This window comes from Lygodium microphyllum, chromosome 23 (assembly GCF_053477565.2).
Source record: "Lygodium microphyllum isolate KBCC chromosome 23, Lygodium_microphyllum_v1.1.10, whole genome shotgun sequence".
NCBI lineage: Eukaryota > Viridiplantae > Streptophyta > Polypodiopsida > Schizaeales > Lygodiaceae > Lygodium > Lygodium microphyllum.
In genome coordinates this window covers 86,427,115-86,449,757 of record NC_141157.1, presented here as the reverse complement: position 1 = coordinate 86,449,757, position 22,643 = coordinate 86,427,115, and the positions used below count along the sequence as shown (strand labels likewise).

General features: G+C 39.3%; 1 protein-coding gene across 1 annotated transcript; it reads right to left on the bottom strand.

The window, feature by feature from the left end:
• Positions 1 to 16,282: 16,282 nt before the first annotated feature.
• On the bottom strand, positions 16,283 to 20,430 carry LOC148016426 (pentatricopeptide repeat-containing protein At4g14850-like). The gene has a single exon (XM_087664384.1). The coding sequence runs from the start codon at positions 20,028 to 20,030 to the stop codon at positions 17,190 to 17,192; it is 2,841 nt and encodes a 946-aa protein (XP_087520510.1). The 5' UTR covers positions 20,031 to 20,430; the 3' UTR covers positions 16,283 to 17,189.
• Positions 20,431 to 22,643: the final 2,213 nt, after the last annotated feature.

Below are 22,643 nucleotides of genomic sequence, written 5' to 3'. Positions count from 1 at the left end.
TTTGGGCTTATCCCATTAAGTTGAAATCTGATGTCTTGGCTGTGTTTCAGAGATGGCTTGCATTGGTTGAGAACCAGTCTAGATATAGGCTAAAATGCCTAAGGACAGATAATGGGGGTGAGTATGTCTCACGTGCTTTTGAGCAGTTATGTGATGAGAGGAGTATTAAGCGTTAGTTGACCACCCCCTACACCCCCCCAAATGGTTTGGCTGAGCGGATGAATAGAACCATCCAAGAGCGTGTACGCAGTATGCTTAGCCATGCAGGTCTACCACAGAGCTTTTGGGCTGAGGCAGTTAGTACAGCTGTGCATGTCATAAACAGATCACCCTCTAGTGGTTTGGATTTTCAGGTTGCAGAGGAGGTATGGACTGGAAAACCTCCCTCTTATGCGCATCTCCGTGTCTTTGGATGTGAGGCATTTTGCCATGTGCCCAGGGACAAGAGAAGTAAGCTGGATCCCAAGAGTGTCAAATGCATTTTCCTTGGTTATGGGGATGTAGGCGAGATGGGTTACCATCTCTGGCATCCGCAGGCGCGGAATGTCATCTGCAGTCATGATGTAGTCTTCCATGAAGACAAAACGCATAGGCAGCCTGAGAGAGTTGTTGAGATCCGCAGGGTCATATTTCAGGAGGTGCTGAGAGCTCCCGCACAGCCAGTTGGACAGCCTACAGCTGCAGCAGATGCTCATGGTCAGGGTGTTGGATAGGCAGCTGGGTAGGCAAACAGAGCCTACCGTGAGACAGTCTACTAGAGATAGACGTCCACCTGATAGATTTCATCCCTCGATGCAGTATGTCTTGGTTACAGATGCAGGAGAGCCTTTCACTTATGATGAGGCTATGCGCAGGGGTGACAGTCACTCCTGGGAGAGGGCTATGCAGTCTGAGATAGACTCCTTGCATAAGAATGAGACTTGGGATTTGGTTTCCTTGCCTACAGGCAAGAAGGCTTTGCCATGCAAGTGGGTGTACAAGTTGAAAAGTACCCCTGGACACCCCAAGCTGGCATACAAGGTTAGATTGGTAGCAAAGGGTTTTAAGCAGGAGCATGGTGTGGACTTTGATGAGGTCTTTTCTCCTATGGTTAAGATGACCACCTTGCGCTTAGTCTTAGCTTTGGTTGCTTAGCTTGACTTGGATTTATACCAGATGGATGTCGAGACGGATTTCTTACATGGGAACTTGCATGATGAGATTTATATGGAGCAGCCTAAGGGCTTTGCAGAACCTGGTAGGGAGCACCTAGTATGCAAATTGAAGAAAAGTCTTTATGGCTTGAAACAGGCACCTAGGGAGTGGTATCATAAGTTTGATGCCTTTATGCAGTCACAGGGCTATAGCAGGAGTGCTATGGATCCGTGTCTTTACACGAAGAAAGCTCGTGATGGTTCTTTATTGATTTTGGTACTCTATGTGGATGATATGCTGATAGTAGGAAAAGCTCATGATGAGCTAGATGCTCTTAAGGCTCAGCTCAAGAAGAGCTTTGAGATGAAAGATCTAGGACAGGCCGCTCACATACTTGGTATGCGCATTAGACGTGACAAGCATTAGGGACTCCTCTACTTGTCACAGAGGGAGTACATTCATAAAGTCCTTTAGCGCTTCCGCATGCAGGACGTGAAGCCTATTGGCTGTCCATTGCCTTCTTATGTGAAGGTATCACAGGCTGATTGTCTGTAAACAGAAGAGCAGAGGGCCGAGATGGCCAAGATTCCCTATGCATCCGCAGTGGGTAGTCTTATGTATGCCATGATAGCCACTCATCCAGATATTACCTTTGCGGTTGGTGTTGTGGCACACTATATGGCTACACCTGGGAAGAAGTATTGGGATGCAGTGAAGGGTATCATGAGGTACTTGAAGGGCACTGCAGATATGTGCATATGCTATGGCAACCAGGATATAGGAGTCGTGGGGTACAGTGACTTTGATTATGTAGGACATGTAGATAGTAGGAAGTCCACTTCCGGCTATGTATTCACCTATGCTGGAGGTGTTGTTTCTTGGATGTCCAGGGTACAGAAATGCACGGCCCTTTCTACTACAGAGGCCGAGTATGTTGCAGCCACTGAGGCTTGTAAGGAGGCCATTTGGTTGGGTCATTTAGTTGCTGACCTTGGTATTGATGCTATCCCTACACTGCATTCGGATTCTATGAGTGCTATTCAGTTAGCCAAGAATCCGGTCTTCCATGTGAAGATGAAACACATTGAGGTGAGGTATCACTTCATACGTGGGGTCATTGAGGACAAGTCTGTTGATCTTGTCAAGATCTCAACTGACTAGAATCCTGCAGATCTACTCATGAAAAGCCTCTCTACAGAGCGCTTTGCCTTCCTTAGGAGGTTGATGGGCGTGGGATGAGATGACGCCTTTCCTTATCCTGTTGTAATGTGTACATGTTGTATTGTCTTTTTTTTTCTTTTTCTTTTCACTCCTCACTGGGACAGATTCGCCTTTAAGTAGGAGGTTGTTGGAGATAAAGGCGCATCTGCCTAGCCGCCCGTGTATTACTACACTGACAGTCACCGCCACTACACACTATAGGTGGTGGGCGCCCATCACCATCACTTTATTCTTTATTCTTTTAGTGATAGTTTGAATAAAGGAAGGCTCAGTCACACATTGTGACTGTTGGAGTTCCCATTCCTAGTCTCTCCCTTTCTTGCTCTTGCTCTCCCGCCATAGCTCTCGAGTCCAACCTTTGATCCGTTGCTCCCTTTCAGAGACAAGTGGACCACCCACTTGATTTAGAGCCCCATTCCAAGCCAATAAACAGGCCACCTTACAGACTCTCCAATTGTGAATGTGAAGATGTTGCAAAGCAAGTCAAGGAGCTATCGGAGATGTATTAATAAAATAACCTCATGGGATTCTTGGTTACACTTGGCTGAGTTTTCTTACAACAACTCTACCCACGCTAGTATTGGAGTTTTGCCCTTTGAGGCTCTATATAGCTACAAGGTGGCCTTACCCACAGTCATCTTTAATGAAAGGATCAACCCTCATGGGAAGGAAGAGTTGGAAAGAATGCAAACCCTTCTTTAGCAATGTAAGATGAATCTTAGAAAAGCTCAAGACCAAATGAAGATGCATGCTGATGAAAAGAGGTAGCCTTTAGAGTTCCAAGAATGAGAGTTGGTCTTACTGAAGGTGTCTAGGTACTCTACATTAAAAGATGGATCTAGTAATAAGCTTGCTCACAGGTTTTATGGCCCCTACTAGATCCTTAAGTGCATTGGAGACTTGGCATATAGATTAGAGCTCCCTTCTTCCACAAAGATTTATAATTTCTTTCATGTTATTCAGCTCAAGCCTTTTTATGGTGATCCAATGGCCACCTATTAATGAAGAAGGTCTTATTTAGTACATCCCAGAGACTGTTATAGGTCAACGTGAGAAGAAGCTTCAATCTCATTCTACCATGGAATATTTGATCAAATGGAGAGGTTTACCACCTGAGGAAGCTTCTTGGAGGCCTAATTCTATATTGGATGAGTTTTCTTTCTTAAGGGATACATTAGTGGCTGAAGTCTATTGATTATGGAGCTAGTATTGGTGCAAACAAGATCAAGGCAGCACCTTGTTTTAGAGCAGTTTTTATCGTGCCTAATTTTCAAATTTAAGCTATCTACATGGGCTTAAAGTACTCTTCAAGATCTACGTTACGCCTCATTTGGACACTTCTACTAGAAGTTATGGCAGATTTGGTCTAGCAGGGTATGTTTACACAACAAGCTGTCTACTTCATTTTGAGATTATCTATTGAAGATTTTACGGCTCCATATACTTTTGAAGTATTCCAAATCATATATATAGCTGAGGCCTACTCTTGTTCTTCAATTTTAGTCCATACGTTGATCATTTTTCATTCATTTTCCCATTTGTAAAGCTGTAAAAAAACAGAGTAGTACTTTGTTCTATCCATCATTTTCTAGTACTTCAAGTTTGTTTTTGAGGGCAAAAACTTTTGGAAAGGGATGGATTGTAAGAAGCTGAGAATAAGGATTTAGTGTAAAAATAATATTGATGTTATACCATGTTACACTAACATTGGTATAAAAGGAGAGGACATGTAATTTTTCATTATCTTTTGACACATTAATACAATTACTGTCCTTCTCTTCCATCTTGCTCACAGCTTCTATGGCTTCTTTCTCTTTCCTGTCTTTCTCTCTCTAATTCTAGTATCTCTCCTCGTCGCTCTCTTTCTCTCTTCTGCAATTTTCTCTCTCTCTGACAAAATTGATCATAAATTTGTAGCAACTTTCTAACAAAGAAAAATTAGAATTGTCATTTGCAAACATCTTGAGAGCTAACCGTTTTTGAAGTGTCTGAGCCCATTCTTGGAGTAGAAAAGTGGTCAAGAGGCATCAATGACCAAATTCGTATGCAAAATTGAACGGTGGTGGATGGTTAAGCTAGAATTTTCCTAAGTAGATTTCAATGCTAGGAATCCAATGTAAGTCTCTGTTCATCAATCGGAGGTCATTTGACCCCCCATTTAACCCCCACAAGGTTTAGCACTCTAAAGCAACTATGTGGTTCGAAAGCCGAAAAGTGTGCAACAAGGTCAAGATTTATAGATTTCAATGGCACGGAGCCATCCATCTATTTGGATCATAATTCCAAGTCCGTTGGTCCCTCCAAACATGCTGAAAACCCTCGCAAAGTAGTGTGAAAGTGGTTTTTTCAAAGTGGACATTAAATAAATGACATGTAAATTAAAAACCATGCAAATTCTTGCCCGATAGGAGGAGGGGGCGTTTTTTGTTTTGCACCCCATTTTTGGATGGATGTGTACCTCTTCAATGCACCCCGATAGAGAGAGAGAGAGAGAGAGAGAGAGAGAGGGAAGCCTGATCTACATCCCAAGAGCAAGATTTTGACTATAAGCATGTGAATTATGATCAAGGAAATGAAATTATGATTTCTTATTCTTTTGTATTCATGCATAAGACCTACGTTGAGTATGTGAGATATCCTAGGCTGTAGGTTTAGACGATCGGTTTCCTTGGGGACTATTTAGTGAGGAAAATATCTATATCTCCTAGAACATTTGAAAACAAGAGTGGAGTTTGTGTTCTTTGAGTGTAAAGAGGCCCGGCTAGTGCCTAGAGAGTTAGTGTCAGGCCTATTTTAGATCCCGGCAGGTAGTGCATTTGTCGAGAGCCGCTTATAAGTGGCAGTCCTCGAATCTCGATTGTCTAGGGACCATTTAGCTAGTTTATGCCAAAGGACACTGAGATTGATCCATTGTTTACTGATAAACACTATCTAGCTAAAATCCAAAAGCAAGAAAGAGCTAGGCGATGTGCCGAGATCTTGAAGAGGTATTCCCCTCAACGTAGTAGTCCAATATTCCTACGAGGGAGTGGATCTAGTGGTCGGAGAGCCACAAGTAGTCCATTAGGAAGCTCTCGTACTCCCCTTCCCCCAATAATTCAACCTACATCAAGTGCAGGTGTAAAGCCACCTTCACAAAATCCTATTGCAGATCCAATCATCAATATGGTGCAACCTATCGCAATTCCTGTTGGAATGGTGGATTTGTCATTTCCCTACCCATCTTTAATGGGTTAGTGGAGGAAGATGCGGAGCTTCACATTAGGGAGTTTCAAAAGTTGATGTTCAACTGTTGTATCCAAGATGAAGGACATTTAATGATGTTCTTTAGCATGACTCTCAAGGGAAGAGCTATAGTATGGTATCACAACCTAGAGGCTGGAGCCATAACCACTATTGATTTATTTTACATAGCCTCACCCCTAAAAGGGGTGGTCAATATTGGCTATGTGTACTAAATGTGACAGTCAAGAGCCACATGAGGATATTCGAGTATATACCAAGAAGTTGAAAGAGGTCTTTCCCAAATTGCAAGCCTCTATCCCTATCCTAGCAATTTCCCAATGGCAATATTTTTTGCATGGTTTAGATTTCAATATTCAAGTGCAGTTGGTGAGTAGTGTCACCTTGGCAGATATAGATACTGCTATTAGACAAGCAAAGGAAGTAGAATCTCAACTACAAGCGGCCTACACCTCTAGAGCCAATCTTAATGCTAGTCTAGTTCTTGGAAATAATTTGGCATTGACCAATGGAAGTCAAGTGATAGCTATGACTAACCTGAATGGGAGAGAAAGCATAATACAAAATGTGCCCTTGCTACCAGCTCCTCCCAGTGTGACCATGCCAATGGCTAGTCAAATGGTTCTACTAAATAATGGAAGTCAAATGATAAACCCTAATGTGGTTCCAATTGATCAGCCAACCCCTATTTAGATATCAATTTTCTTAAAAAACAACATAATTTGATAGGGATTTGACACCTTGAAGAGGGTGCCCCCTCAAGATTTACTTGTAAGTGGTGTGGTGGCCCCTCATTTCCCTAGGAATTTCCCTAATGTTAAATGTGACATATGTGGAAAGTCTGGCCATCTAGCTAGTACCTGTTGGAGTAAGATTAGTTCTCTCCAGCAAGGGGGAGTAGGCAACCACGTCCAATTAATCATCGAGCACAAGGGAATAATCTCCAGCAGGATGATGGACCAAAGCAAATATTGCAAAGAGGGAAAGTTACTATAGAAGAGCTGCCTAGTGGTCCTGGTGTCGGCCTTATTGAAGCTGTGAGTGCCAACAACATTGAAGCTTCTAATTTGCAAGCCATTACAAGAGGGAAAAAGGCTAAAGAAGGCAATAGGGATAATGTAAAACCTATTGAGATAAACCCTAAGCAGGATGATAAAGGGACGCACATCATCAACCCTAATGTAGAAGCCAGTCCTCTAAAAGTTGTTGATGCCAAAGCTGACCCTCAAAACGAGTTTCCAAAGAAGAAGGTAAAAGCCAAGAAGGAGGCACCTAAGCTAGTTCAAAGGCCAAAGGAGAGAATGGTCTACCAGGAGAAGCGAACTATTGTTAATTATCATGAGTTTGATTTAGCGAGTTCTCTTTGCGATGTAAAGCTTGATGTGAACCTCCTACAATTGATGAAGTTATCTCCAGGATTGCATAAAGAATTTTAAAAAATTCTTCACACTGAGTATATCATTGAGCTCTTAGCAATAGCTCGTGTGGGAAAGAATTTAAAAAGATTCTTCACACTGTGTATATCATTTGATTTTTGGCAGAGGTGCTAGTTGTGTGGTAGTAGATGCATATCCTGATTCTCCTCAAAGTGAGAGAGCTCCTTTATCCTCATCAAAATTAGATGCATTAGAGGAACCATCTGGTAGTGAGACTTAATCAAGCAATGAACCAAAAGAGGGGTCCACTAAAGAGGATATATATCAGGTGACTCTAAATGAGCTGATTGAAGCTCAAGATAGAATAAGAGATACGGATGTGATTGAGCTAGATCTCGGAATGTTGAATGAGCCATGACCTATTAAATTAGGGGCGATGCTCAATCTAGAAGAGAGGAGGGACTATGTGTCCATGATCCAAGAATTCTGCGACATCTTTGCTTGGAGTTATGATTAGCTGAGGGGTATTCCTCCTAGTTTTGCTATGCATACTATTTGTTTGAAGGAAGGTAGCCATCTTGTACGACATAAAGTGAGGCATATGCCTTTTGAGCTAAGGGACAAACTATTTGAGGAGTTGAGCATAATGTAACTAAATATGTGATGACTAAACCATAAATTGATTCGATACATGGGTTACATGTTTATGCGACAATATAACCTAAATCTAATAAATATACATGTTCTACATATAATGTAATCATGCATAGTATATGTACGTATCATAATGTGTGGTGCATGTGTCAAGAAGAGGACAAGGGAGGAGAGAGAAGAGTGCAAAAGAGAGAGAAAAGAAGAGAGAGAAAGTGGCAATGAGAGAGAAAGAGTAAGATAGGTGAGAGGTGAGAGAAGCCATGAAACTTGTGGGAAGAAGATAAGATGAAGAGACTATAATGTTGTATTATGAATCTTGAAAACTTATAAGTCTCAACACCTTATATACCTATGTTGGTGTGACATGGTATTATTAAATGAACTCTCTAATCTCTTCCCAATTCTTGATAATATAAGAAATTTTCAAAAGTCCTCAAAAGAAGCTCTTGATATTTCACTTTTCTTGTTTTCTAATAAAAAAATACATTACGTCACATCTACTAATCGTTTTGCATTGAAAACCAAGCACCGTAGTCTTGTAACTAATCTTTTTCTCAATATAACATTTAATTAAAAAAGGACTATTGAATGAAGAGAGAGAATGAATCTAAGCAAATCCTTTGTGGATAATATTAAAAAGGCCAAACAATATTCGAAAAGTTTAGAGAGAAGAGTCCCTAGCAAATACTTATTCTCAACACAAAAGTATAATGAAAGAAGCTAAGAGGAGAGAGGAGAATGAGCTAAAGAGAGAGAATGAGAGAAGGAAGTGTAATGAAAGTTGCCTCTTCAATGGAAATTATAGGAAATTACACAAAGACTAACAAAAAATTCTAAACAACAAGAAATGTTGAGAACCATATCTTGCCATTTCTTTATTCAAGAGGCATGTCTTACAACCAAGAATTACAAGAGATGTTGAAGCCATGGTAGCTTGAGAATCAATTGATGACAGCTGCTACAAGGAACTCATCCCTTACAATGGTGGGGAAGGAATTACCTTCAAGCTCCAAGAAGTGGAGATGTGAAAATGATTAAAAAGACGATTTACATTGGTACCCTCTTGCCTTTTATACTCCAATTTGAAATAGGCTAATTACCTAACTAAGGTAGCATGAAAAATTGCTTTATTACAATCCATCCCTGCCCAAAAGTTTGGACCTTAAAACTTTGAAGACTGAAAGTACAAGTGAATGGTAAATGTAAAGAAATGCGAGACCAATGCTGCATATCCTTGTTGAAGTGGTCCATTGAAGATGATAATCTTCCATTGAAAAGAATCTCCAAAATAAGCTCAAAACAGTGGAAATCTAGAATGTTTTTCTAAACATGGTAGTGATAGCAAATGACCCATAGCTTTGGATAGAAATGTCAGAATGACAAATATGAGATATAGAAATAAAGCATACTTCATAAAGTATCCATCCATATCATCAAAATCCAATTTTGATGTTGATAGGTCAATTATTTTAATGACATAAAATTATAATAGCAAGTTGTCAACTATGCAATGAACTAATTATCTTCTTGAAGAAGCCATGGAAATTGATCTTAATATGAAGCATGTTGCCAAGATGATTCTTCCATAGGCAATCCTTTCCACTTGACAATATATTCCACAACAATATGGTTCCTTAGAACCTTCTCTCTCTTGCCAATAATCCTTTCAGGCTCGTAGATGATTAAGCCATCTTCATCAAGAGGAGGTAGTTCTTCAAGAACTTGTATGTCAAGGCCAATGTATTTCTTGAGTTGAGACACATGAAAAACATTGTGAATGCGTGTGTTTGAAGGCAAATCAAGTTGGTAAGCAAGATTTCCAACTTTTCTTGTGATTTGATATGGACCATAATAGCAATGAGCAAGCTTATTATGTCCACCCTTGAGGGAAGCATAACAAGGCTTAGGTACTTTCAAAAATACCCATTCTTCATCTTCAAAATCCACATGCCTTCTTTTATCATCCGCATATAATTTCATTGTCTCTTGTGCCTTCCTAATGTTTTCTTTACACTACATCAAGGCTTCCATCTCTTCCAACTCTTCTCGAGAGCAAGAGGATTCACTTCGTCATGAAACAATGCTAAAGATACTTGGACTTTATATCCATACAATGCCTCAAATGGTGACATACCAATACTCATGTGATGAGTGTTATTGTGATAGAACTCGACAAGATAAATCCAATGATCCCATGCATTTTTTGTATCATGGCAAAAGTGTCTGAGGTAGATTTCTAACCATTTATTGACCCTTTTAGTTTGGCCATCTGTTTGTCGATGGTAGGTAGTACTTGGAGTTAGTTTGGTACCCATGGAAATAAAAAGGCTTTTCCAAAAATTCCCCATGACCTTGGAATCCCTATCAGAAACAATCTTCATAGGTAATCCATGAAGGCTAAAAATTTCTTCCATGAACTGATTTGCTGGCTGAATATTGTACTTTGGTAGGTAAGAAGTGGGTTGATTTTGTAAGACAATCAACCACAACAAAAATGCTATTCCAACCCTGCTTAGTGGTAGGAAGTCCTGTAATAAAATTCACGATGATATCAGTCCATTTACCATGTGGGATAGGCAAAGGCTAAAGTAGACCACTAGGCAATGAATTTGAATCTTTATTCTAATGGCATGGTAAGCACTACATCACACACTCCTTGACATATTTTCAAAGTCCCTTCCAATAGAAACATTTATAGATCTTGTCAAAGGTTTTAAACAATTCAATATGTCTTGCCAAAGGAGAAGAATGCATCTCCTGTAAAATAAGAGACCTAAATGATGACTCAGGGGTCAAGTATACTCTCCCTTTAAACAAAAGAAGTCCATTTTGCCATTTGAAATTGGAAAATTCAGATCCATCGTCCTACTATAATTTCTTCATAATATTGGCAGTGTGCTCATCTAAAAGATATTCTTCTTGAATGTCCTGAATCCAATCCTTATGTATGGTAGAGATAATAGAAACGGAACATGCCCACATCCTAGATAAGGCATCTACCACTACATTATCCTTACTTGCCATATAAGAAATCTCAAAATCATATCCCTGAAGGGTAGCTAACCATCGTCTTTGTTTGGGAGAGAGATTTGGCTGAGAGAGGAAATACTTCAGCACATGATGGTCGCTCTTCACCTTAAAATGGCTGCCATAAATGTAGTGGTGCCACTTTTTGATTGCATGAAGAATAGCTAACATTTCTTGCTCATAGATGTGGAGTTCTCTTTCTTTATCAGCCAACTTCTTGCTTTCATAAGAAAAAAGCCATGTTCTTGGCATAAAACAACCCCAATACCTCTACCACTAGCATCACTAAATATAGTGAACTCCTTGGAAAAGTCTAAGCACACTAAGATAGGTGCTGAGATGAGAAGACTTTTCAGCTCATTGAAACTCATAGTGGCTGTAGCATCCCAAAAGAAAGCTTCCTTTTTCAATCTTTCAATGAGAGGAGCTACTACGTGGGCATAATTCTTGATGAATCTCCTATAGAAAGAAGATAATCCAAGAAATCCTCGCAATGAAGTAGAATTATGTGGTATGGGCCAATCCTTGATGCATTGGACCTTCTTTGGATTAACCATAATTTCTTTCTCACCAACTATATAACCCACGTATTCTACCTCATCATCCATAAAAGTACAATTGCTTTCCTTTGCAAGACATATTCCAACCACCTACATCATTGCCTCCTTAGTGAGAAGTGGATCATCCTATTGATTTAATGCCTGACACTAAACCCATCAACAAACCTCCTTACAGGTTATCCAAGTATGAGAGAGAGAAGAAGTAGAGAAACAAGTCAAAGACTTGCTAGAAATGGGGTTTATTCAGCCTAGTCAATCACCTTTTACTTCTATCATGCTACTTGTCAAGAAGAAAGATGGGTCATTTAGGATATGTATTGACTATAGAGACTTAAATAAGAGCACCATAAAGAACATGTACCCAATTCCCTGCATTGATGATTTGTTGGATGAAATCAAGGATGCAAGAGTTTTCACTAAGATTGACTTAAGGTCAGGTTATCACCAAATCAAGAGGAAAGCAAGGGATGCGTACAAGATAGCTTTTAGGAATGAAAGAGGTCTCTACCTCCTCCTAGTTATGCCATTTGGACTTTCAAATGCACCTGCAACTTTCCAGGCTCTTATATGAACAAGATTTTGCAGCCATTCTTGTATAAATCAATCTTGGTATTCTTTGATGATATTCTCATCTATAGCAAGAATAGAGAGGAACATTTGAAGCATGTTAGAGAAGTCCTTACCTTGAGAAGACACAAGCTTTTTGGAAAGGAAAGCAAGTGTACTTTTATGGCTAATGAGGTAGAATACTTGGGTCATATAATTGGTGAGAAAGGAATTATGCTTGATCCAAAGAAGGTCTAATGCATCAAGGATTGGCCTGTACCACAAAATTCTACTTCATTGAGAGGATTTATTAGATTATCTTCTTTCTATAGGAGATTCATCAAGTATTATGCCCATGTAGAAGCTCCTCTCATTGACAGATTGAAAAAGGAAGCTTTCTTTTGGGATGTTACAGCCACTATGAGTTTTAATGAGCTGAAAAAGTTTTATCATCTCAACACCTATCTTAGTGTCCCCAGAATTTTCCAAAGGAGTTCACTATATTTGCTGATGCTAGTGGCAGAGGTATTGGGGTTGTTTTATGCCAAGACCATGGTGTTTTTGCTTATGAAAGCATGAAGCTGGATGATTAAGGAAGAGAACTCCACGTCTATGAGCAAGAAATGTTAGCTATTCTTCATGCAATCAAGAAGTGTCACCACTACATCTATGGCAGCCATTTTAAGGTGACGAAGTATTTCCTCTCTCAACCAAATCTCTCTCCCAAACAAAGACGATGGTTGGCTACACTTCAAGGATATGGTTTTGAGATTTCTTATATGTCAGGCAAGGATAATGTAGTGGCAGATGCCTTATCCAGGATGTGGACATGTTCTGTTTCTATTATCTTTACTATACATAAGGATTGGATCCAGGACATTCAAGAAGAATATCTTTTAGATGAGCACACTGCCAATATTATGAAGAAATTACAGTAAGACGACGGATCTGAATTTCCCAATTTCAAATGTCAAAATGGACTTCTTTGGTTTAAAGGGAGAGTATACTTGACCCCTCAATCATCATTTAGGTCTCGAATTTTACAGGAGATGCATTCTTCTCCTTTGGCAAGACATATTGGATTGTTTAAAACCTTTGACAAGATCCATAAATGTTTCTATTGGAAAGGACTTTGGAAAGATGTCAAGGAGTATATAATGCAGTGCTTACCATGCTAGCAGAATAAAGATTCAAATTTATTGCCTAGTGGTCTACTTCAGCCTTTGCCTATCCCACATGGTAAATGGACTGATATCAGCATGGATTTTATTATAGGACTTCCTACCACTAAGCAGGGCTGAAATAGCATTTTTGTTGTGGTTGATCGTCTTACAAAATCAGTCCACTTCTTACCTACCAAAGTCCAATATTCAACCAACAGACTAGTTCATGGAAGAAGTTTCCAGACTTCATGGATTACCTGTGAAGATTGTTTCTGACAGCGGTTCCAAGCGATCCATCAAGAAGCGAGTCTAAGTGCCTCCGCTCAGTACTCCCATGGAATGTTTTGGGGTTTGTCGCCTAGGGTTTCCTGAGTCCGCCTCGCAACGGAACGTTCGCGGCCAAACCCACTAGGATCGACCTGAGATTTGGGTTCCTAGGGGTCAAGTCTCTTGACACCATTCTAGCATCAGGTTTTGGATATCCTACTTTATGTAGAGATACCCAATCCGAAGTAGACCCATGCTGCACTTGGTTCAAGGAGAATGGGAAACGAGAGGGATGCGTTGCTCAACCTCTCTGCCCATAGGCCATAGTCCCATTCTAGTCCCCTAAAACGATATGAATCAAGTCCTGACTTAATCATACTTAAAGGTCAATCACAGTAAAACCTTGTGAGAGGCCTCCCAGTTCTCTGGAGCCACCCTACCATAGGACAAACCCATTGGGAATTCCGCCTACCTGCTTTCCTTGATAGCTTTAGTTTTCTAATTAGGTCCTACCACAATTACATGTGACATTTAAAATCACCTTCATTAATTAAGCTTTTCAGGGAACAGGATTCGTTTGCGTAACTTATAGCACAAACACAAAAACAATGCAAGTAGTCCTTTTGACAAACAAGTTCCTTAACTTATTTTTGAGTTAATCTTTGTCTTCTGCACATATAGGAAAATAATGTATCCCTTATGTCCAACAAAATTACCTGGTCCAAATCACATGGCACCATAATTTCCATCCAGTATCTAGAATAGGATCTTCCAACACCTCCAGATGTTGGGCTCACGGCAGTCTTCAACTCCATTCTGGACTCGGCAAGGGGTGTCCAGAACTCCATGACCCCAAGCGACCTAGGAGCGAGACACACTTTCCGTGATTGGCCTTTTCACCACTCGACCTTTGGCCCATGAATCGAGTAGTGCCCTCTTGGGTTGAAACACGGCGTGACCTTGGAGATGATCTACTTGCACAAAATGTCCTTCCTTAACTAATCCAATTAAGAACCAAGCACAATCAAGGCAATCAGCCTAATATCATCTTCCAAGAAGAACATTCCTTTATTCCCATGGCAACTTGTCATTACAGACCCCTGCCATGCTTTTACCATCAAACACAAGCACTTGGAATAATCATCCAATTCACATCTCACAATCACTTTAATGCAAAAGCATTTTGAACATTATCTAATCAATCTACAAACAATGGTATCCTTTTCCAATCATTCCAGGAATAGTTGTGATAGCCTTCCATCGCGTGTTTGCTCTCCCCCTTGGGATCTAAGTGATTCCATGCAAAAATTCCTTAACACTTCCTCCATTTAGCTAGGACATTGCTCAAGACATGAGTTCTAATAATTCCTTACTTTGATTGATAACCAAACCTTCTTCCTAACGAGTACAAAAGCATCGGTCTTTCCTTTAACTTAGGGTTTCCTAACCCTTGAGCCTTCGCTTGCCCTATAGTTATTGTTGCATCTAACCCAACCCCGAACATGATTAATAAACATAGCTGCTATCGGATGGATTTCAAGGCATCGTAGTCTTAAACCCAGTGATTATTGTTTGTACTAGCTATGCATGACTTCAAGATTCCAATGAACTAATAGTTCCACATATTAGCAAGTCTTTAATGCAAGATCAATTTATGTATCATTGATGCATGTTTCATAGTGTCTTTCCCATGCATGCATTGTCTATGTGCATAGCTCTTAAGTAACCTTATATGTTCTTTTATGTCACATATGACTTTATCGCGTAGCACGGGGATGCAAAGTATTTGAGTACATGGGTTTGAGCGAACCTCAATGTGCCATAAACATAGATCTATGCAAGGTCATCTATGCTTGCGAAAGGAATTTACCTATGATCCCTTATGAGTTAGTTAACTAACGAAAAATAAATTCAAACTACTTGTTAAAATGAACTCAAGCACATGCCAAAGAGATATACCCTCTGTCTTCATGAATAGCGGAGATGGCAATTAGTACCTGGACATTCGGATATGAATTATCCATACCCGATGTTGTATTCGTATTCTACTTAAAAATAATGTTATTTCAAGAATGGGGTTAGTTTTTGTATGACGCCTCCTGGGTAAAACAATCATCAGTACTAAGTGGGTTTACAAGTTGAAATGTAAGTAAGATGATAGTATTGATCACTATCACGATAGGCTTGTAGCAAAGGGTTATGCTCAATAGTAGAAGGATACTTCCACTTACCGTATGACAACAATTCATAATATTTGTGCATTAACAACTCATGGTGGTCGGAATATACATTTGATTGGACATTAAAACCATATTTTTGAATTGTGACTTACATGAGGAAATATATGTATCTAGTAGTCTTGTAATTTTATTCAAAACTGAGAAAAAAATAATGTGCATATTGTATATAGTTTGAAGCAAGCAACTTGAGCTTGGTATGAGAAAATACATACATGCTTGATTGCATGACTTTCAAAATAGTCCAACTAAAAGTATCTTATATGTTAGACATGAAATTGATATACCTCTTATGATTGTAGTTTATATTCATGACATATGATTCACTGGTCTTAATAAGACACATTCTACTGGTTTGTTAGATTTAGGTCTATTGTAACATTATTTAGGCATTCAGATAAAGCACTATGATAGAGATATTATTGTATGATAAATATCGAGACATTGTTAGAGAGATTTGATCTTAAGAACTACAAGTCTATTGCAACTCCTATGGAGGATTTGAAGTTGAGGCTTGGAGAGTTTAAAGTTGAGGCTTCATAATGTTGGAGACTGCTTTGATATCTTTCTTTATCATCACACTATTGAATGCTTAATTTATATATGCATTATAAGGCCTAAGATTCAATTTGCAATCTCATAGAAAAGCAAGTTTATACATAGCCCAAGCACTGAGCTATTTGACTAGTTTTTGATGCCTTGGATTGTTTTATCCAAGTGGGGATCATTATTGCCAAACTTACATACTTTTGCAAGTTTTAATTAGGTTGGTTGTTATGACACTCATGTATCATTAGTTATTGCTTTATACTTGGCAACTCATGCACATCATGGTTTAGTAAGAAGCAACCCACTAAAGTTAAATATAGGAGAGCTTTCCCAACTACATTTAAGTATATTTGGCTCAAGTGCCTTTTGATTGAGTTGGGTGCTAGACAACATCTACCACCACTATCTTCATTGACAATCAAGAGCACATTGACATTTGCATGGAACCCAATGTTCCATGCTCACACTAAGCACATTGAGATGTGTTATCAAAGAGAATTCAACTTGGCCTATGTGCCAATATAGGATAACCTTGCAAATATTTTCACAAAGGCTTTGGTTCATGAGAAGTTCGAAGCTTTTCGCAAAGCTTTGGGCTTACTCCCCTTTGTAAATTGATCATAGTCCGTCAAGACTCATACTTTCCTATACGTGAGTGCCATCTCTTGTTCATTGCATCACTCCAAATAGATTTATTACCATATTTAGTAGTGATGTGTGAACACACATAGGAACACCAGGGCACTACATTTCTACACTAGAAATTTTTGATGTGGGACTACTGCTTCCCATAGAATCTTTATATCTAAACTGTCTGCATTAGCCTTCTTTTGGATTTATGAAAGGAATGTTAACTCAAATTGGTAACCTAGCCAGTAGCAATGACCATGTGTTGCTGCCTTGTTTGCTAATTCAGAAAGGCACAAATTTACAGCTGGCTGCTGTTTTGTTGTTAGCTTGCAAACTCAGTAAGTAGTCAGAAATTTGTGTTTGGTCGTGTTACTGTCTTGCTGCCTTTTTGCATGCATTCTTTTGATGTTGTGTAGGGGACTTGTTAGCCTTCAATATTTCCTATCCCAGACGCAGTCAGCACTCCGTGATTCAAGTCATGTCTGTGTCATAAATCTGACTACAAGTATTATATATCATACTTCACATTTCCTGCAGACAGACAAGCATACAATTTGCTTGTGCAAAAGCTATGATTGTCAATTATTTACAAAAACACTTTCCATTCCTGAAATTATGAATGCCCATTCTATCTCTGCAAACAATGTGTTGTTCCTCTAGCTTTGATACAAAAGCCATGAAGGCATGACAATCATTACACACACAAAAGTTCTTCATGATGTGGATGGGTGTACCTTTGGGCATTTTCATTAAGCCACATGCAACTGCCAGTTTTTCACTGTGCCCACAGGGTTGGTCACCCTCTACATCAACAGCCTTTTTCTGAAGCAAACACTCAAGCTTTGGTGCATGCCCCTCTTCCTCCATTTTGACAGAGATGTACCGTAGCTTTGTACAAATTTCTTTGTCTAACATATAACTTATGTCAACCCCCCTGAATGTATGCACAATTCCGCCAATCTCAATCCAGCTTTTTTCTGAACCTTTCCATGAGCGAATAATTGTTTCAATCTTGCCTGCTTCATCCCACATGTAAGCATCTACATAGATGTGAAACATTAATATGTATGCTCCATCATGTTTTTCATCTATTCTCACTATTGAGTCAAATGCATGCTTACCAAGCTCAACATTACCCCATTTGCGGCAAGCTCCCAACAAACTACACCATGTGACAAGATTCGGTTGGAAAGGCATCCTGTCCAACATAACAATAGCCTTTCTAAATTGTCCAGCTCGCCCAAGGATATCGACCATGCAGTTATAGTGCTCAATATTGAGCGAGTTGTGATACTCATTGCTCATAACTTCAAAATAGTGCTGACCCTTATCTACAAGCCCAGCATGATTGCAGACAGAAAGCACATTGAGAAATGTGATCCCATTTGGCAGTATATTTGTATTCCTCATTTTGTCAAATATTTGAAACACAAATTCGCACTGCCCTTTTCGTGCATATCCTGTGATTAAAGCATTCCATGTCACAAGGTCTGGACTAAGCATTGCATCAAAAACCTTCTGAGAATCTTTCATATTGCCACACTTGCCATACATGTCTATTAGAGTATTTGCCAGAAGCACTTTGTCAAGATCATCCAAAGTTAGATTTTTGTTATGATCCTTTTCCATATAATAACCATGGAAATTTAAGAGGTCCCATTTCACAGCTTTGGCATGTATTTCCCGGCCTCTATCAATCATTCCTTTTGTAGTACAGGCTTTCAAGCTGCAAGCAAGTGTAACAGCATTGGGAGAAACACCATCCTTCTCCATCTTCGTCAAATAGTTTAGTGCTTCCTTGCCGTTCCCTTGTTCCGCATGTAGCTTGATCAGAGCAGTCCATGACACAACAGTCCGTACTTGAAGCCGGTCAAAGATATTCTGCGAATCTGTGAGCAACCCACATTTGCCATACACATCCACTATGGTGTTGCCAATGGAGGAACTACTTTCAAATCCCCTTTTGACGACCTCACCATGTATCTTTTGTCCCCTGTCTATGGATCTCACTATCCCGCAAGCTTTCAAACCGCACACAAACGTAGATTCATCTGGAGAGATACCTTGAACTTGCATTTTCTCCAAGGAATTAAATGCTTCTTCACCTAGCCCACGGTCAGCATATCCAGCAATAAGTACATTCCATGATACTGTATCTTGATTTGGCAGCTGATCAAACACCTGCTGTGCTTCTACAAGTGAGCCACACTTGCAATACATATCCACTAAGGTGTTTCGAACAGAAGACTCTGTCTCTAATACTTCTGCTGGGATATCATTATGTATTTGTTTGCCTCTGTTTACAGCTCCTATGGTGCCGCACGCTTTCAAAACAAAAACAAATGTGACAGCATTGGGAACAATCCCTTCCTTCTGCATTTGTTCAAAGCAATCAAGTGCATTTGCACCAAGTCCATGTTCTGCATATCCTCCAATTATTGTAGTCCAAGAAACATGATCTCGAACTGGCAGCCTCTGGAGTTCAATTTGTGCTTCTTTCCAACATTTAAATTTGGAGTAGTTGCCCACAAGTGTGTTACCAATATAAGGATCTCCCTGAAAACCAGCTTTCACAATTTCAGTATGTATCTCATGGCTCTTGTGTATACATCCTAAGGAGCAACAAGCTTTCAGGCTACACAGGAATGTGACAGCATTTGGAGCAACACTATCCAACTTCATCTGTTCCAAGCATTTGAGTGCTTCCTCACCAAAACCACATTCGCTAAATCCTGCAATCAGTGTGTTCCATGACACAACATCCTGGACCATTAGTGCCTTAAAGACCTTCCGAGCTTCTCCAAGAGACCCACATTTAACATACATATCCAACAATGAGTTGCCAATAATAGGATCTTTTTCTAAGCCATACTTCAGAATCCCAACATGTAGCTCTTGACCTCTCTCTATGCACTTCAGCCTTGAGGCGGCTTTAAGAACCGCTAAAAGTGTATATATACTGGGATATACACAATCCTCCTGCATTTCCTTGAATAGTTCAAGCACACTTTGTAACTCACCCTGTGCCAAAAGTCCTTGTATAAGGGAAGTCCATGAGTGCTCCAATCGTACAAACAAGTTCTGAAACACATGTTGGGCATCATGGAAGTTGCCAGAGTCCACGAGCATTGGGACAACATAGTTCCCGAGTCTTTCATCAGCCTCCAGGCCAAGATCTTGAAGCTGCAAGTACACTCGCTTTGCAAAACCGACATCCTTTTTTTCCCTGCACATTCGACAGAGGCCGATAAGCTCCTGCAACGAGAAGGATTTCGGTCTCGATTCCAAACAGGTGATTCTCTCTTCGATGTTCCATGGTCCACAATTCCCAGTCTGATGCACTGCAGAACCGGCTGGGGATGAGCTTGGCAGTCGATGATGATCTGAGTACTTTGATTGCAGACATGGTTTAGCCCTGCTCATCACGTTGATTTATGCCTCCGCTTATGATATGGGAGGCCATCGGCCCCCGCATTTGGCACCTCTTTCTCTATGGTATCGTGCATGATTCCGATAGATGGTACGCTGCTGATCAAACTGGAGTCCTCATCTGTATGATGTCCTGCATAATTCTGTGATAGATGATGCGCTGCTGATCAAATTGGAGTCCTCAACCGAAGAGAAATCGTCTTTGGTGAGAGCTTCAGGATGCCTTTATAAGACTAGGACCTCCATGGCTCTGCCGCGTCTTCATGCACAGGCTTGGGGATCGGGCTGCGGCCCTAGCAGAAAGAAACCACCGTCACTCTTACTCTCTCTAATTTATTTTTTGGGGGTTGTTTGGTTTGCTTCCTGCCTCCGATGGTCTGGATACACAATATAAGTTTTCGACATTTTCCCATGTGGGCTTTCCCACGTGGGAAAAGGGGCTCTTTGCCTTAAATCATGAGCCTTTTCTCAAGAGAAGCGTAGCATATCGAGCTAGGTGCAGTCGGTGTTCATGAAAAACATTTTTTATAGATAATTAAAAAACATTTAAACATGTGAAAATATAGTTTTTTCTTAATATTTATAATTAATAAATTTATTACCTAAAAGTTCAAAGTATTTTACATTCAAATTCATAATTTAACTATCAATAACCTTGTACCAAATAATCTTGCATTCTAAAAATTTTAATTTTCAAGATAGAGTTGATCGTAAAATGCAGGTTGATCCTTATGGAGACGGTCGGTACCTTCAGTTTTACGGGTGGACTCTAGGAAATCTAGATGATAGACCCTGTTGTATTATAGTTGACATTCTCAATGACAAACAGGGATCCAAGATAATAAAGAGAGAGCAAATGAATCATACAAGGTAGCTCTATTCATACTACAAAAAGAAGCTACTGCCTTGAAGGCATATCAAGTGCATACTAGAAGATTTACTATTGTCTTTTGACATTGGATGAGTCACATAGTCCCCATGCAAATTTTCTTATACAAAGTAAGATATGCAAATGTCCCAAAATTTTATTGCAGGAGTCACCTTCAAGCAAAAAGCATCACCTACACATAAAAAAGAGAGGTTATGTTAGCTTCACAGCAGCTCTTTAAATATCTCAAACATGTATAAAGAGAATGGCAAGACTCGACTCCTTAAGTAAGAGATGAAGAAGCCAATTGGTGAGCAAGTCCACACCTACAAAATACATATTTTGAAGGCTCAAACACAAGTATTAGTTACATAAGTATACTTTAAAATAACATGAAAGTAAATATAACAAAACATAGAGCATTAAAAACCTTACAAATTAAGGTTGAGGAGCACCATAGCTTCTTTTGGGTGGATCTAATGAGTTTCCTTTTGCCCTACGGAACTGGCTTAGGCCTGATTGTCTATGGTACATCTAATGGCTAAGAAGAAACTCAGCCAACTCTAACAATAATAATGACTATAAAATTCAATATCTCACTATGTTTCTATTGTCTCAAAAGGCACATGCAACGAGAAGCACGCATCAAAGGCTACATAAAAACAAGGAGGCCAAAGCTAGCAATTTGGAAGAAAGCACCCTAGTTACTAGAGGCAAATACTACTGCAAGGTGTTGTTCTCTATTCCCCTCTTACATAAAGAAGCCCTAACAATGCTTATGCAATCTCTAGCAAAATTTTACTATTCGTCCCAGTTTTTGGATGATTGTACATACCTACCAAAGCCTACTAGCACTATTTTATCTTGTTGCCCTATCACTATAGTTAATGCTTAAGCTTTAAGGATAAAAATATTCTATCTCTAACTTTCTTTACTTTAGGAATCTAGCAAGGGAAATTTACCTCTAGTTACCTAGCACTTTGTAAGAATTTTTTCTTTTTTTAAAGGCTCAATTTATTTTATTATCAACTCTCAAAATTATCATAAGAGGAGACTTGGATCATAACTAAACCCTAGAATACATTAGGATCTTACTAGGTGAATTGCACATTTTTCCAAAAAGAACCTTCAAATTTTGAGCACAACTTCAAAAATACAAACATTTAATTACAAAATAGCATACACATGTAATTTAATTCAATAATCCTTCACCTTTTTACATTTTTGTTCTACAAATATTTGCTTTCATGAAGGTTGCTTTAGAGCAAGAAACCTTGTATATATAATTCCACACATTTGGAACTTGGAAGTAGATAATACCTTGGGCAATTAATAAATCAAAGTCATTTAATTATCAATGGCATCAATCCACAAATCATGTTAGAACTAGCCCCTATAACATCAAATAACAACAATTGGCTCATGCGAGCAGCTATTTATAGACCATGGCAATTACCTTCTCCCTCATTCATCCTATCTTGGACCACTCCTCACAAAATACACCATACCCTTGTCAATGTTTAAAAGGAAAAACAAAAATTAGTTTTTTAAGAAACCACACTTTTTGCTTCAAAAAGTATTCAATAGTTAACTTTACTATGACTACAAGCTAAATAATAGTTTTGACTTTACTAGTACTATTACTATCATTACTACAAGCTAAATAATAATTTTAACTTTACTACCATTAACTATGTCTATGCTCACTTACAAGTGTCCATGAATTTAGATTAATATGC

What these genes read in the sequence shown, in the direction of transcription:
- LOC148016426 (XM_087664384.1), bottom strand. Translation starts at nt 20,030, where the DNA reads ATGAGCAGGGCTAAACCATGTCTGCAATCAAAGTACTCAGATCATCAT.